This window comes from Hylaeus volcanicus, chromosome 5, assembly GCF_026283585.1.
Source record: "Hylaeus volcanicus isolate JK05 chromosome 5, UHH_iyHylVolc1.0_haploid, whole genome shotgun sequence".
Classification (NCBI taxonomy): Eukaryota; Metazoa; Arthropoda; class Insecta; order Hymenoptera; family Colletidae; genus Hylaeus; species Hylaeus volcanicus.
The window spans coordinates 5,990,511-6,002,860 of record NC_071980.1 but is presented as its reverse complement, the minus strand read 5'-3'; the positions used below and the strand labels follow the sequence as shown (position 1 = coordinate 6,002,860).

The following is a 12,350-nucleotide window of genomic DNA, read 5'->3' as shown; positions in this document are numbered from 1 at the left end:
ACCGCTAGATGGCGCCACCGCTCTCTATCCTTCTCGCACAGTATATCTTTCTCTCTCGCACACTTTCAAGCGTAGACCTCCACTAGCGTCCTGTTATCCTATTACTCAGCCGGAGCTTCCCTGATTCAACCGCTAGATGGCGCCACCAGCGCCGTCGTTATCTATCCTTCTCGCACGGTATATCTTTCTCTTTCGCACCTACGGCTGAAATTGTGCGAGAGAGAAAGATATACCGTGCGAGAAGGATAGAGAGCGGCGGCGCCATCTAGCGGTTGGATCAGGGAAGCTCCGGCTGAGTAATAGGATAACAGGGCGCTAGTGGAGGTCTACGCTTGAAAGTGTGCGAGAGAGAAAGATATACCGTGCGAGAAGGATAGAGAGCACCAATTTAAATTTTGCACCTACCAATCGCCGAAAAACGTTTATAACTATTTAATTTCAATCGAAATCGTACCAACATCGGTTCTCGAATGTTGCTAATGATCTATACTATCTTCCACGAGTACCAAGGTCCATTATTTATATGTAAAAACTTAATAAACAATAGAATAAATCGAATATTTCCAACGAAGTAACGTGTAGCCAAGACCGAAATCCTCGATGATCGTTTAACAAAAATCGAGATCGTAACAGAAATGTTTCTTGAATGTTGCAACGATTTATACTATCCTTCGCGAGTCGTAAAAGTTGATAATTCATATATAGAATGTAACAAACCAATCGAGCGAAGCGGAAATTCTCACTGAAATCCTTGATGATTGCTTAATAATTATAAAAATCGTGACAAGAATCTAATACATTTTTAACGTTCTTCGAAAAAATTTTATTTTTAAAAATATATAATCAGGAAAATATTGTATTTATATTTTATAATTATATTACATTATATTATATGTTACATTATGATTATATTATAAACTCTTGCTTAGGAAACTATTGTATTTATATCTACTAACAAGACATAATACAAAATGAATCGTTATAACACGTGTTATACATTAATATCTTACATTAAATTTAGTTGCATTAACGCATATGTATATATGTAGTTACACTTTTAAAGCAGAATACAGTAAATACAGAATGTTTCAGAAAGTTTCGGGCTTTCTTTTTCTAGGATTCATTTTGGTGATGTAAACGATTTATATCTACTGATGTGAAATCATTTTTTGCCGTCCGTCAACAGTATTCCTTTATTGACGGGGTTGTACAATGAGAAATACAAAAGTTTTTACTTTGCATTAGTTTTTTTATTTCATGACTGCTGGTTGCGAAAGTTTAAAAAACGTAAAGAGTAATGTGGTTGATTCAGTTTTTCTAGCTTTCTACTAGAATTCTATCTTTAAGCAAGGAATTATTGTATATAAGTACTTTGTGATCATTCGAATTTAATTATCAACAACAATTGTTATTGCATAATTCTATAATACTAGTTTCTATGTCTCCCATTAAAAAATAAAATAGAAATTACATTCAGATTAGTTTATCATATCGAAGACGAACTTGAAATAATTATAGTTTTAAATTAAAAAAAAAAAACAAAAAAAAAAAAAACACCATGTAAGTTTGTTAATACGGTAAATTTATTCTTATCTATTTACAGAAAATAATTCTCTTATACAAATACTCTTTTTTAAATACTTTGAGTGTACATATTTTACAAAATAATAAAAGACATAGTTTTTCGAGGTTACTGTAATCTATACGGATGTAATGATTAAGATGAATTATCAGTGGCAAAACATATCAAAATATAAGGCATTATTAATTTACAAACTTTGGACAATCAGAATAATATAATTATTTAATACTCATAATACGCATGTGTATCACCGATTGCATTATATTATTCTGTAATCAGAGTAAGGACTATTTATTTATATGAATGTTTTCTAAAGTATATATGTAAGAGTCTGAACGAAAAATAAGGCACGAATATTCGATCCCACCAGTCAACCGCTTTTCTTACATGACTAATCTCCCACGCTCTACGTTACGTTTTCTCGTTTGACTCAATCTTCTTGAATATGGGAGGCGCGGATATAATATGAATCATATGATTTTTAAATATTTATACTAAAAGTCGCCATGCAGATAGATGTAAAATAAAAAATGCTAGCAAGGTATTAGGACTAATTACCTTCCATAATTTTGTTAAAAACTGTTTTTGTGTACAGTTTACTTTCGAATGTGAAGAATATGTACAATATTGTCTTCCACTTAAGAATATGAATACTATCAATTGTATCACGTATCTTCTGTAGGGCTGATAAAAAGTGCTGTTAAAGCAAATAGTAGGAACACTAATCCACCAATTATGGTCACTAGAAATAAAAAATATCCAATTTTGTATTACTTTGTTCTGCGTTTCTTTTTTTAGAGAATATTAATATTTAATGAATTTGATTATATATTATCACATTCTATATATTTTACCTGTTCGTACTGAAATCTTCTGAGCAATCATTCTACCACCTAATACTGCTAATCCTGTACAGAATGAATGTCCTAATACTCCACCTACAATAACGCCATACACATCCTGAAAATAATAGATCTTGGTTGTATTTAGAGATTGATGTGATGACCGTTATGTATTTGATATATTTAGTATCATATTCATTATAATATTTAGTATTATAGTTTCAGTCTTTAAATATATTCATTACATACCTCTCTGGCTGCAAGTATAATTGTTGTAAGTTGTGAGCGATCTCCCCATTCTGCAAGGAATGTTAGAGTAAATGCTTGAAGAAATATCCTAGAGAGAAGCATCAATGCACTGATTTTTGTTGCTTTTCTAATGATACCAGTTTCTACATCTTGCACTAGCGTGCTTCCTGTTTCCTTTTCATACTAAAAAGGGATATATCAAAAAATTATTTAATTTCTGTAAGAGTGTTACAAGAGTAGCTATGAATCAAGTGTTTTACAAAAAACTATATTAATAGTCTTCTGACTACTTAAATCATAATAATGATACCTCATCTTCTCGTTTTCTTAAATCAGTCTGTACTTCTTCTAATTCTTCTTGTCCCTCTGTTGCGGACATATAATAACCATCCCTTAGCATTTTTAAACCAAATATAGCAAAAAGCGCAGTAGAGATATAGTACGTATAAGCACGAGGGACTATAGTTGCAGCATATCCAAACATTACTAAAAATTAAACTGAAATATAATCACACAAATTTAAAACTTCATTTTATAGAGAAATGAAAACAAATGTATAATACAATAGCTAGTTTCCCTGCAACCTTTGTTGAGTCAACCTTAACATATTATTAAGATGTGATATCATTAAAAAGTGTCTGTAGGTTTCTATTTTTATTCTATTTTTCACATATGAAAATCAATTGACCTATGCTATCAAATATGAAAGTCCACAAGATAAGCCACTACATCATATGTATTAAGTTGATTCTGATCTTTCTTTTTCTTAATAATACATTATCTTTATATGGTATTTAACTTACATAGGAAACTCTGTACTGAAGTAAAACTGTACAATTGAAAAACTTACTGCAATATAAATATATCTTTTAAGAGTTTCATGAATGACAATACCTGAAAGGACAGTCATCAATCCTAAGGCACTAATCGCTCCAACAAAAACAGTCATTCGAGGATGTTTCATTGCCATAATAGCAGCAATGAAGAAAGTTTTGTCGCCTAGTTCAGAAACGACAATGACTGATAAGGAAGCTATAAAAGCATGTAAAAAACTAAGGTTATCCTTAGTTTGCGAAGGCATTGTGCCTCCAGGTATCTAGAAATCCCAATAAACGTTATTATCAGACTCACGTTATTCGAGATGAAAAAAAAATTAAATACTTGCCGCCGACATCATTATAATTCGATGTTTATTATCACATCGAAGCTCACTTATATTCAGGACCCAGTATCAGGGATGCCATAAATTGATTGCAATTGATTACGACTAGGAGACAAATCTGGCATCACTGGCACAACACCGCACCAGAGACGACAGCAGCGCTGCACAGTGGACACAAGTGGACAGCACGATAGCGAAGCAGCCATATTGCCATACAAATCGTCAAAATGCATTCAGCTCTATGCTAAGGATAGAGCTCAATGTCAAAATGTCACAGCAACGAAACTTCGCCAACTGTTTGAAGAGAAGAAGCAATATTTTCTCGCGATTCTTTTTCTAAAATATTCTTTGCATCACTCCGCTATTAGTTTGCTTATAGCTGGTTTTCATCTGAAAAAACGAGGACACCGAGTAGAATTCTGATGATACTCCATAGAGGATGCATACGCACCAGTGATGGGCAAAACCTTAGGCTTCGAATAAATCTGAAGTTTGCCGGCATGTTTGTCTCATTTCCTCTTTTGTCCATCGCTGCTGTCTGATATGCACTTGGGAATCGGAATCTGAAACACAACGGTGTTTCGCCTTCGTAATTGTACTCGCGTGGTAACCTGGTAACTCTGTCAAGCTTGTGTCAAGCTGTCAAGTTGATGTAGTATGGAGCATGTGGTGAAGACGTTACGTATGGTTTTATTAAGTTAAGCGTGCTGTCATGAAAAGCGTCTTGTAATTTATTTGAATCGGTATTTTCGTACGCAGGAATACGTGAGGTATGAGGAAATTGAAATTAGTTGAATATGCATGTATGAATTCTGTAATTTTGTTGTAACGATACATCATTGCTAAGAGTGACATCACATGCGGCATTAACAGTGTCATGCTATTAATTCCATTTTCATTAAAGGGATTTGTAAGTTTTGGATTTGCGTAAATATTCATCGACGTGCAACTTATTGAAAGTTTGACAAGATGATGGAAGATATGCAAGAAGAGGTTAGTACATGTTGACGACGTTTGTTTACCAGTCATATTTCACAATTCTTTTATTTATTCGTTTCATATCATTTTTACTTACAAAATGTCAATTAAATGTCTCGTTGCTTTAGAGCCAATTTGTGGTCGATGATGTAAGTAAGATAATTAAAGAAGCAATTGAAGTATCCATCGGCGGTAATGCTTATCAACACAATAAAGTAAATCAGTGGACATCGAATGTTGTTGAAGCTTGCTTGGGAAATCTTACAAAATTACAAAAACCATATAAATATATAGGTAAATATTTATGAGAATATATGAATTTTTTTTTATTTACATAGTAGAAGTTTATTTTTTGCTTTTATTCTGTTAATATCTGATTTAATATTAGCAAAATATGTTTTCAGTTACCTGTGTCATTATGCAAAAGAACGGGGCTGGACTTCATACTGCAAGCTCCTGCTTTTGGGATAATGCTACCGATGGCAGTTGTACAGTACGTTGGGAAAATAAGACAATGTACTGTATTGTTTCTGTATTTGGTCTAGCAATTTAATTGATTTTTTGTATTTAGAAAGCTTCTGATAAAAATGAAAGAAAAATACTAAAATTCTGTTTATTATCTCGCATAAATGGTAGTAATCAAGGTATAGAAAATACCCAAATTTGTTTCAAGCAATTGCTTTTTCCTTTCAACTATTATGTATTCTTTATATAGCAAATACATTACATTTTAAACACTAATTATATTTATTAATAAAAATGTCTTATTTGCATGTATATAAATTTATTTTAACTAAATTGTAATTACAAAGTCGTTTATTTGTATTGTTTTATATTTTCTATATAAATGGTATTATTTATTATATACACTTAAGTTTTACATGAAATATATGTCACTGTGTTTTTAATTTTATAGTACTTTACAGTAATTGATCATATTTTACGTAACATAGAGATACACGTTAATGTACTAATCGAAATTACAAAATATATGAATATTTTTGAAAATGAACATAAAACATTTGTAGGTGCTTACTTGTCAGTTCTGATTATTCCAACAGTATTGGAACGTAATGATCATGTAATATTTCAAGTGTTTTTTTAAAAATGAAATTTAATAAACTATTCGTCAGTTTTGGATAATGGAAATGATAATTACTTTATAATATCCTATATTTCTAGTAAGTCGGGTAAGAAATCGTCATCGTATAATAAATCTTCATCTAATAAAACCATATTAACGTTCAAACTATCGCCGAATTCGTCATCTATATATAAGTCTTCGACAGTGTTGTCTGGAACATCCTGTAATAAATGTGATAATTATTTAGTCATCTCATTATTAAATCCACATTTAATAGGTTGCTTACCCCTCTGCGTATAGGTAGCTTCCCTAACGTTGAATTATTAAGTAGTTTTAACTGGCTCAATGCTGCTGGTAAAGAACGTCGCCTTGGCAAATCGGACGGACAACATGATTTGCAGTTTTTAGTTTTCGACGTGTCGGTTAAAAACATGAAATTCAAGTTCGTTGTTTCGGATTTCTTTTCGTTATCGTTAATTTGTATTCGAACATCGTTATCACGTTCTTCGATCGTCGCAGAAATATGTTGTACATCTTCTAAGGGTTTCTTCTCTTGTTTCTCGACGGTGGTTTCCGAGTTGCTATACAATTCGGTTGTCTTGTTTAATTTTGAATCGGTATAGGAAACATTGAGAAATTCACTTGATACTTCGGCGATAGATTCGCAAACAAAATTTCTGCTGTACGTCGCATCGTATGAATCAGAAGGATTTTCATAACTAGCAATACTGATGGAAATATCATTGTCATGTTGGGATTCATTGATATTTGTTCTTCTCTCTATCATATCATTTTCATTGAACAGAAACGATTTGTTTGTCTCTGCCGTTTTATCAATTGTATCATTCTTTCCGAACAAATTCATTTCGTTTCTCTTTGTCGATCTTTCGATACATTTGATCTCTTCGTTGTCGTCGTTCATTCGCAAATTGTACGTTTCTTCGAAAATGTTTTTGCAGGCTTGACTGTCGTCCAACATAACGTCGAAGTCCGAGTATGTTTCAAACGAAGATGTCGAACGCACATCATCAGTTTTTGGCGTGGCAGAAAGTAGAATTTTCGTAGCTCGATCCAATGCGTCTTTTATGTCTTTTTGCAGAGGAATTTCTGTTAATTCGTCTTGGCTGGTTTCTGTTTCGGTAGCTAATTATTTTATTATTATTAGAATTTTTCATTACATCAAAGACAAAAAGACGTTAAAAATTTGGAGGTATTATTAATCTAGTAATAATTTTTCTAGAACAATTAAATAACAATAGTATCGCGTTATTTTAACAGGTACACGCTGAAATCAGAGGTGGACAAAATTTTTCATTTAGATAACAAATTCACGTTAAACAAATGAAAGCTTATCTGAATAATTCTTCAACCGAATTAAAATTTTTAAAAGTCTTTAATCGTATTGTTCGAATAAAATTCTATCCATCTCTATTAAGTTGAAATAAATTTAAATCTACTACTTTGCATTGCGCTACTTATAATGTATGTATTACCGTTTTTTGGAGAGTTTGTTTCCGACGTTTCATTTTCACTCAAAGTACCATTACAAATTGTATCATTTGAGTGTACCGATTCATCTCCATACGATTTTCTCATTTTCGCCAAACAAATTAACTTTTCCTTTCTCCACAAAGAAGTTTCGAAAAAGCTTTGCGGGTCGGAATTTAGTACCTGTGGCTGCGCTATAGCGTCCTTAATGCTTTCTGGCGTGTGCAAATAAGGAATCTATAATACAAACCGACATATTTAAATTACCAATTGTGTCTAATGGAAGATCTAAAAGGGTACACCTAAATATCTTTATTACTTTCGGAGATCGTAAGACAGAAGGCCAACACATACAGCCGCTTTCGCTGCGGGGGTCACCGTCATAAAGTCTACAATGACGGTCGGCTATTGTTGTGTTTCTCCATTGTGTCTACTAGCGAGCGGATCACCCTGTATTACACTATGTTAAAAAGATGTCATCATAATAATACCCATAAAATAAACATTGACGACCTTCGAAGAAAAGAAAGTAACCTTAATATGTTCTTGCATATTACAATATTTTCATTAGCTTTTAACATATTTCCGTATCGTTAGCAACAGCAGAAACATTCAGGTGTACTCTTTTAGATACTCTAAGAGTACTCTTAGGCACTCTTTAGATTAAAATCATACCTTTCGATATTGCTGAAACGACGATTTCATACAAGACGGATCATACTGACCAGGAGATTTATTGAATTTCGGTTCCAAACTAGTTTTGTGGCTAGCTGGCTTATGTGGTTCATAGTCTTTGCTCTTTACTTGGGCGAATATTATGTTCTTAGTTTCCTGACCTAATATAATACACATGTTTTAATGAAATTGGAATAATTGAGTCTCACTCATAATTATTAAGAATAAAGTTTATAGTATTAAGCTCAGTGACATCGAGTGTAGTTATGAAGTGCCATTTATTATTCGTAACTTAGACCAGTCGTTTGTGGTCATCCTTGAAACTATTAATGATTATTGAACAGTATTAAAGAGAAAAAATTATGTAAATTATCTAATGAATCGTTAGTTGTAGTTTATTATACACAACCAGTTGATTGAAAATGTAAGGTCTGCATAGCGAACTTCATTAAAAATCAAAACGTGTCCCATACGCAAACATATAACTGCCACTGTACAGGGTGTCCCAGCCTTAGTGATACAGCGCTCTAACTCCAAAACTATCGGCCGTTAACGAACAAAGTTAACAAAAATTCCTTCTCGCTGAAACATGAGCCCCACTTTACCATGCAACTTGCATATTTGAAATTTTGCATTCGGCCGATAGTTTTGGAGTTAGAGCGCTGTATCACTAAGGCTGGGACACCCTGTATATTGTTATCGTACTTACTTGAGTCTGCAGTGTTGGACGACGAATCACTTCCGTAGAAGAAGTGTTCTCTCTTGTTCGCCAATGTTTTCTTCAATTGTTCCAAATTGGTCCTTGCATCTTTGAAGGATTCATCGTCGGTAGAATCCGGCAACGGTGAGGAATATATCGATACGGTTCTAGAGTCCACGAGTTCCCCCGGTCCCCTCACCTTTTTGTAGGCGCATTGCCACGGTTGCGGAGTGTCCGAAGTATCTTCGAAATCTTTCTCCCTCAGAATGTCCGTCGTTTCTAAATCGCAATTCGAATAGCTTCCATTCCTATAATTATTCTGCGTGCCGCAGACTATGTTTGCGCCCTTCTGTAAGTCATCTTTGGGGGTGCGTTTCATATCATCTACGAGGAGGTTCGCTTGTTTGGTGTGCGTCGGCGTCTTTGAGCTTGCATTTTGCTTGGATACAGTTTTCCTCGAGTGCAAATACTGTTTTGCTGGGGAATCAGAGGTTTTCGAGGGGTACAACTGCTTGATCGAAGCACTTTTGGCAAGTTTCGAATCCTTACTTTTCGACATCACCACGGAATGTTTCGTCGCCGGCAAAACGTACGTCTTTCCGCTCTCGTTATTGTTGTTTGCGTACTGATCGACGTACACGGGTTCCTCATCCTCGTACTGCATCTGGAAATATTATGTTGGAGTCCGTATAGTACATTTAAAATGTAAATCCGCGTGACTTACAGAAACGGTAACTTGTAACTCGGACCGAATTTTTTCCAAAAGACGTTATTGTTTGTTATTAAACAAAAGGTAAACAAAAAATAACACAGATAGATATTTTTAAATATTATGTATTAAGTTACAAAAAAAAAAAAATAAAAAAATAAAAAAAAATCTTTATACGTTTGCTTGTAACTTTTAGATTTTCCTTCACTCGGACTCAATCCTGTTAAAACATTCTAGGCCCGTTCCGCTTGGCGTAATGTGAACTATTCTACATAACTTTAAAACACATTGAGCAGGATAGTTGTAAAGACAGAATATTGTGTATATATGTATACACTAAAATAAAGTAAAATTGCCGCGAAATGGGTAAAAATAAGTACATCCCCTGAATTCTAAATATGACATTACTACTAAATTATTTTAGTCATGTCATCTTCAGAAAAAAAACGAACCTCTAGTCTCTGTAGAAATCTACGCATACGATTCATATCTAACGTTCTTTTAGTGACGTCCAATTGCAGTCCAGCTTCTAGTAGATTGTTAAGCAAAGGTGGGAAATCGTATGAATCCGTAACGACACCACGTTTCCAGTGTGTGTAGTGTCTGTCCACATCTGCTCTGCTGTATCCGCTCCATGGTACGTTCACTGTTCATAAACGAGAAATCATTTTTACAATTTGCGATTATTATATAAGAAACACGGCATAACTCTATGACAATAATTAATAGCGTCGTGCAAATATCCTTTAGATAATTAAATCAATATCAGGGAAAGGCAAGCAGCTTTTTAATACAATATACATATGCATACGTACAAACATACAAAACAATACGCGTGTAATTATTCTACTTGTTTATCCGAATGAGAAAAGAAACACAATTATGGATTCTGAGTCTGTAAAAAATATCGTAAACTATCACGTTATCACAGTAATTACGAAATGCTGTTTATTGTGTAGAATAAACCGGTCGTAAAGGAAAATCGAATTTCCGTTAAACCTTGCACGCAACTTTATGAGATTAATCTCAGCGAATGTGTTTTCGTTTCCTTATCAGCTTAAAACCTGTTTCATTTTTTGTATCAAGATTCCATCGGAGTTTCAATATAAACGTTAATCTCTTAATGGACCAGGTTCAGCCGAAGAAATCTACGAGGTATAGATTCCGCGAATGCTTAAACTTTACTTGGGATCATTAAATAATTCCACGCTAGGATTTCGTTTATTAACACGTTGAACGACCCAGAAATTAGTGGCAAAACTTTTCATTAAGGAACTAAAAAAATTAATTCTGAACGCGAGGCGATAATGAAAATAAATCTGGATCGGATTCGTAAATTTCGCGAGTTTACAAAATTAAATACTACAACAAATGTTAAATAATCGAATCTTTAATAGTCTCGAGTCAAAATTTTAACTTTGTAGAAATTTGTACCTAACGAAATGTCTTTACGAAAGAATATTAGGAAATCGTCGTTATTAGTTAATTATTATTATTATTATTATTATTATTTTCATGTAATATAGTCGAACAGTAGTTGATTATTTTTTTGACACTTCGTGAAGTACTAATCGTGACATAAATAATTAATGACAAATTAATTATCGCTGAGATTATTCGCTAATTATACATTACATTGCAACTTGTAAACAGCAAGCCGTAATCAGCCACAGAAAGATTACTTCAATATTTATTACAGCCAGGAATATGCATAGAGTGATGACGGGGCACTAGATCATGTATGACAAATGCTTTAACAGTAGATAACGTAATTCGTATTGTCCTCTTTATTGAATAAACAACGAATTAAAAGTTATCATTCGATAAGCTTACTTGTACACATTTCCCAAATCAGCATAGCAAGTCCATATACATCGCTCTCCTTGTGTGGTTCGTAACTGTGAAAAAGTTCTGGCGCTTGCCAGCGGAAGATTTCTGCCCTTAAACGTTCCTCGTATTTCCTGTCTTGTTTCGGCTTTAATGAGATCCAAAAATAAAGAATTAACACGAACAAAGCAAACAAACTTTTGCAATTACTGATTTATACCGAATTACAACACTTCGGTGATTCAAGTAAAAGAACAATCGGGAAGCATTTTTGTTGACACATCTGTTCAAAAATAATGCCGACGGACTGACTTGTCTGTCTGCTATGATTTACGCGTATTTCCATGGTTCAGTCGGTGACCGTAATTAAGAACATCACGGTACAGTGAATTTATTTAAAAATGAACATTTTGTGAGAAACAACGCCGACAATTTCCTGCTTCGAAGTACCGTTGGGTGCGCCAATGAAAGGACGGATATGGCGTTATATCACACAATTTCAGTTGCTCGTGTGTCGCTCTAAAGAATTGGAGGAGATTGTGTTTGCAGGACAAATTAAATATATTTTTTAGACCACTTTGACGGAAAAGTATTTAAAAAGTTGCCTAATCTTTAAAAATTCGTAGCTCCAGTAATAATGAATATTTTGGATTGAAACTTTATTTCCTTGTAAATCTCATGGAACTCTGCAGAAAACATGCAGAAGGGTTTTTTTTAGAATTTTTTAGAATTCGCAAAAGGGTGCTCCGCCGATTTTGATCAAAATCTAATGCGTCTATAAAATTTATTTTTCACTTCCTCGATCAAAATGAAACATATTTCGTTAAAGAACATTTAGGCGCGACTTCTATTATCTCTGAGAACAAATTTTTCTTTTAATTTCTTACCACGGTATTAAAGAATATTAAAAACCATTCAATTTTATATTTAAAATTTTGTCGATATTTCTTATGGTATCAGAGATATTAGCAAAAATATAAACAATCAGAATTAATGGAAAAATGGAAAAGAGCGCTGTGATTAAAGGTCGATTCAGACTATACGACACGGACCG

General features: G+C 33.5%; 3 protein-coding genes across 5 annotated transcripts; 1 reads left to right on the top strand and 2 right to left on the bottom strand.

The window, feature by feature from the left end:
- Positions 1-799: 799 nt before the first annotated feature.
- On the bottom strand, positions 800-3,995 carry LOC128877096 (transmembrane protein 165). 3 transcript variants are annotated; one of them, XR_008457189.1, is made up of 7 exons: positions 3,839-3,991; positions 3,568-3,769; positions 2,984-3,159; positions 2,674-2,856; positions 2,437-2,542; positions 2,141-2,324; positions 800-2,020 (listed from the first exon to the last, which is right to left on the bottom strand). XR_008457189.1 is itself a non-coding variant. In XM_054124103.1 (7 exons), the coding sequence occupies exons 1-7, from the start codon at positions 3,848-3,850 to the stop codon at positions 2,248-2,250; spliced, it is 669 nt and encodes a 222-aa protein (XP_053980078.1). In that variant the 5' UTR covers positions 3,851-3,995; the 3' UTR covers positions 800-2,247. The 3 variants fall into 3 exon arrangements, 2 of the variants coding, with proteins under 2 accessions (XP_053980078.1, XP_053980077.1); XM_054124103.1 differs by having other exon boundaries at positions 800-2,324; positions 2,674-2,723; positions 2,811-2,856; positions 3,839-3,995; XM_054124102.1 differs by having other exon boundaries at positions 800-2,324.
- Positions 3,996-4,404: 409 nt separating this feature from the next.
- Positions 4,405-5,554, top strand: LOC128877098 (dynein light chain Tctex-type). Its single transcript, XM_054124106.1, has 4 exons — positions 4,405-4,605; positions 4,740-4,828; positions 4,942-5,107; positions 5,218-5,554. The coding sequence occupies exons 2-4, from the start codon at positions 4,805-4,807 to the stop codon at positions 5,364-5,366; spliced, it is 339 nt and encodes a 112-aa protein (XP_053980081.1). The 5' UTR covers positions 4,405-4,605; positions 4,740-4,804; the 3' UTR covers positions 5,367-5,554.
- A 189-nt stretch (positions 5,555-5,743) lies between these two features.
- LOC128877172 (uncharacterized) lies at positions 5,744-11,642 on the bottom strand. The gene is made up of 8 exons (XM_054124248.1): positions 11,605-11,642; positions 11,303-11,505; positions 9,922-10,115; positions 8,770-9,424; positions 8,061-8,221; positions 7,391-7,622; positions 6,184-7,040; positions 5,744-6,118 (listed from the first exon to the last, which is right to left on the bottom strand). Exons 1-8 carry the CDS (start codon positions 11,640-11,642, stop codon positions 5,984-5,986), a joined length of 2,475 nt encoding a protein of 824 aa, XP_053980223.1. The 3' UTR covers positions 5,744-5,983.
- Between the last annotated feature and the right edge of the window lie 708 nt (positions 11,643-12,350).

Bases quoted from the DNA above. Each gene is read 5' to 3' on its own strand.
- LOC128877096 (XM_054124102.1), bottom strand. The intron at 3,160-3,567 runs GTATTGTCATTC...TTTAATTTTTAG, and splicing joins ATTGATGACTGTCCTTTCAG to TAATGTTTGGATATGCTGCA. The intron at 2,857-2,983 runs GTATCATTATTA...ATCCCTTTTTAG, and splicing joins TAAGAAAACGAGAAGATGAG to TATGAAAAGGAAACAGGAAG.
- LOC128877172 (XM_054124248.1), bottom strand. From the start codon at position 11,642: ATGGAAATACGCGTAAATCATAGCAGACAGACAAGTCA. The intron at 8,222-8,769 runs GTAAGTACGATA...GTATTATATTAG, and splicing joins GTCCAACACTGCAGACTCAA to GTCAGGAAACTAAGAACATA. The intron at 7,623-8,060 runs GTATGATTTTAA...TTTGTATTATAG, and splicing joins CGTTTCAGCAATATCGAAAG to ATTCCTTATTTGCACACGCC.
- LOC128877098 (XM_054124106.1), top strand. From the start codon at position 4,805: ATGATGGAAGATATGCAAGAAGAG. The intron at 4,829-4,941 runs GTTAGTACATGT...TCGTTGCTTTAG, and splicing joins TGGAAGATATGCAAGAAGAG to AGCCAATTTGTGGTCGATGA. The intron at 5,108-5,217 runs GTAAATATTTAT...ATATGTTTTCAG, and splicing joins AAAACCATATAAATATATAG to TTACCTGTGTCATTATGCAA.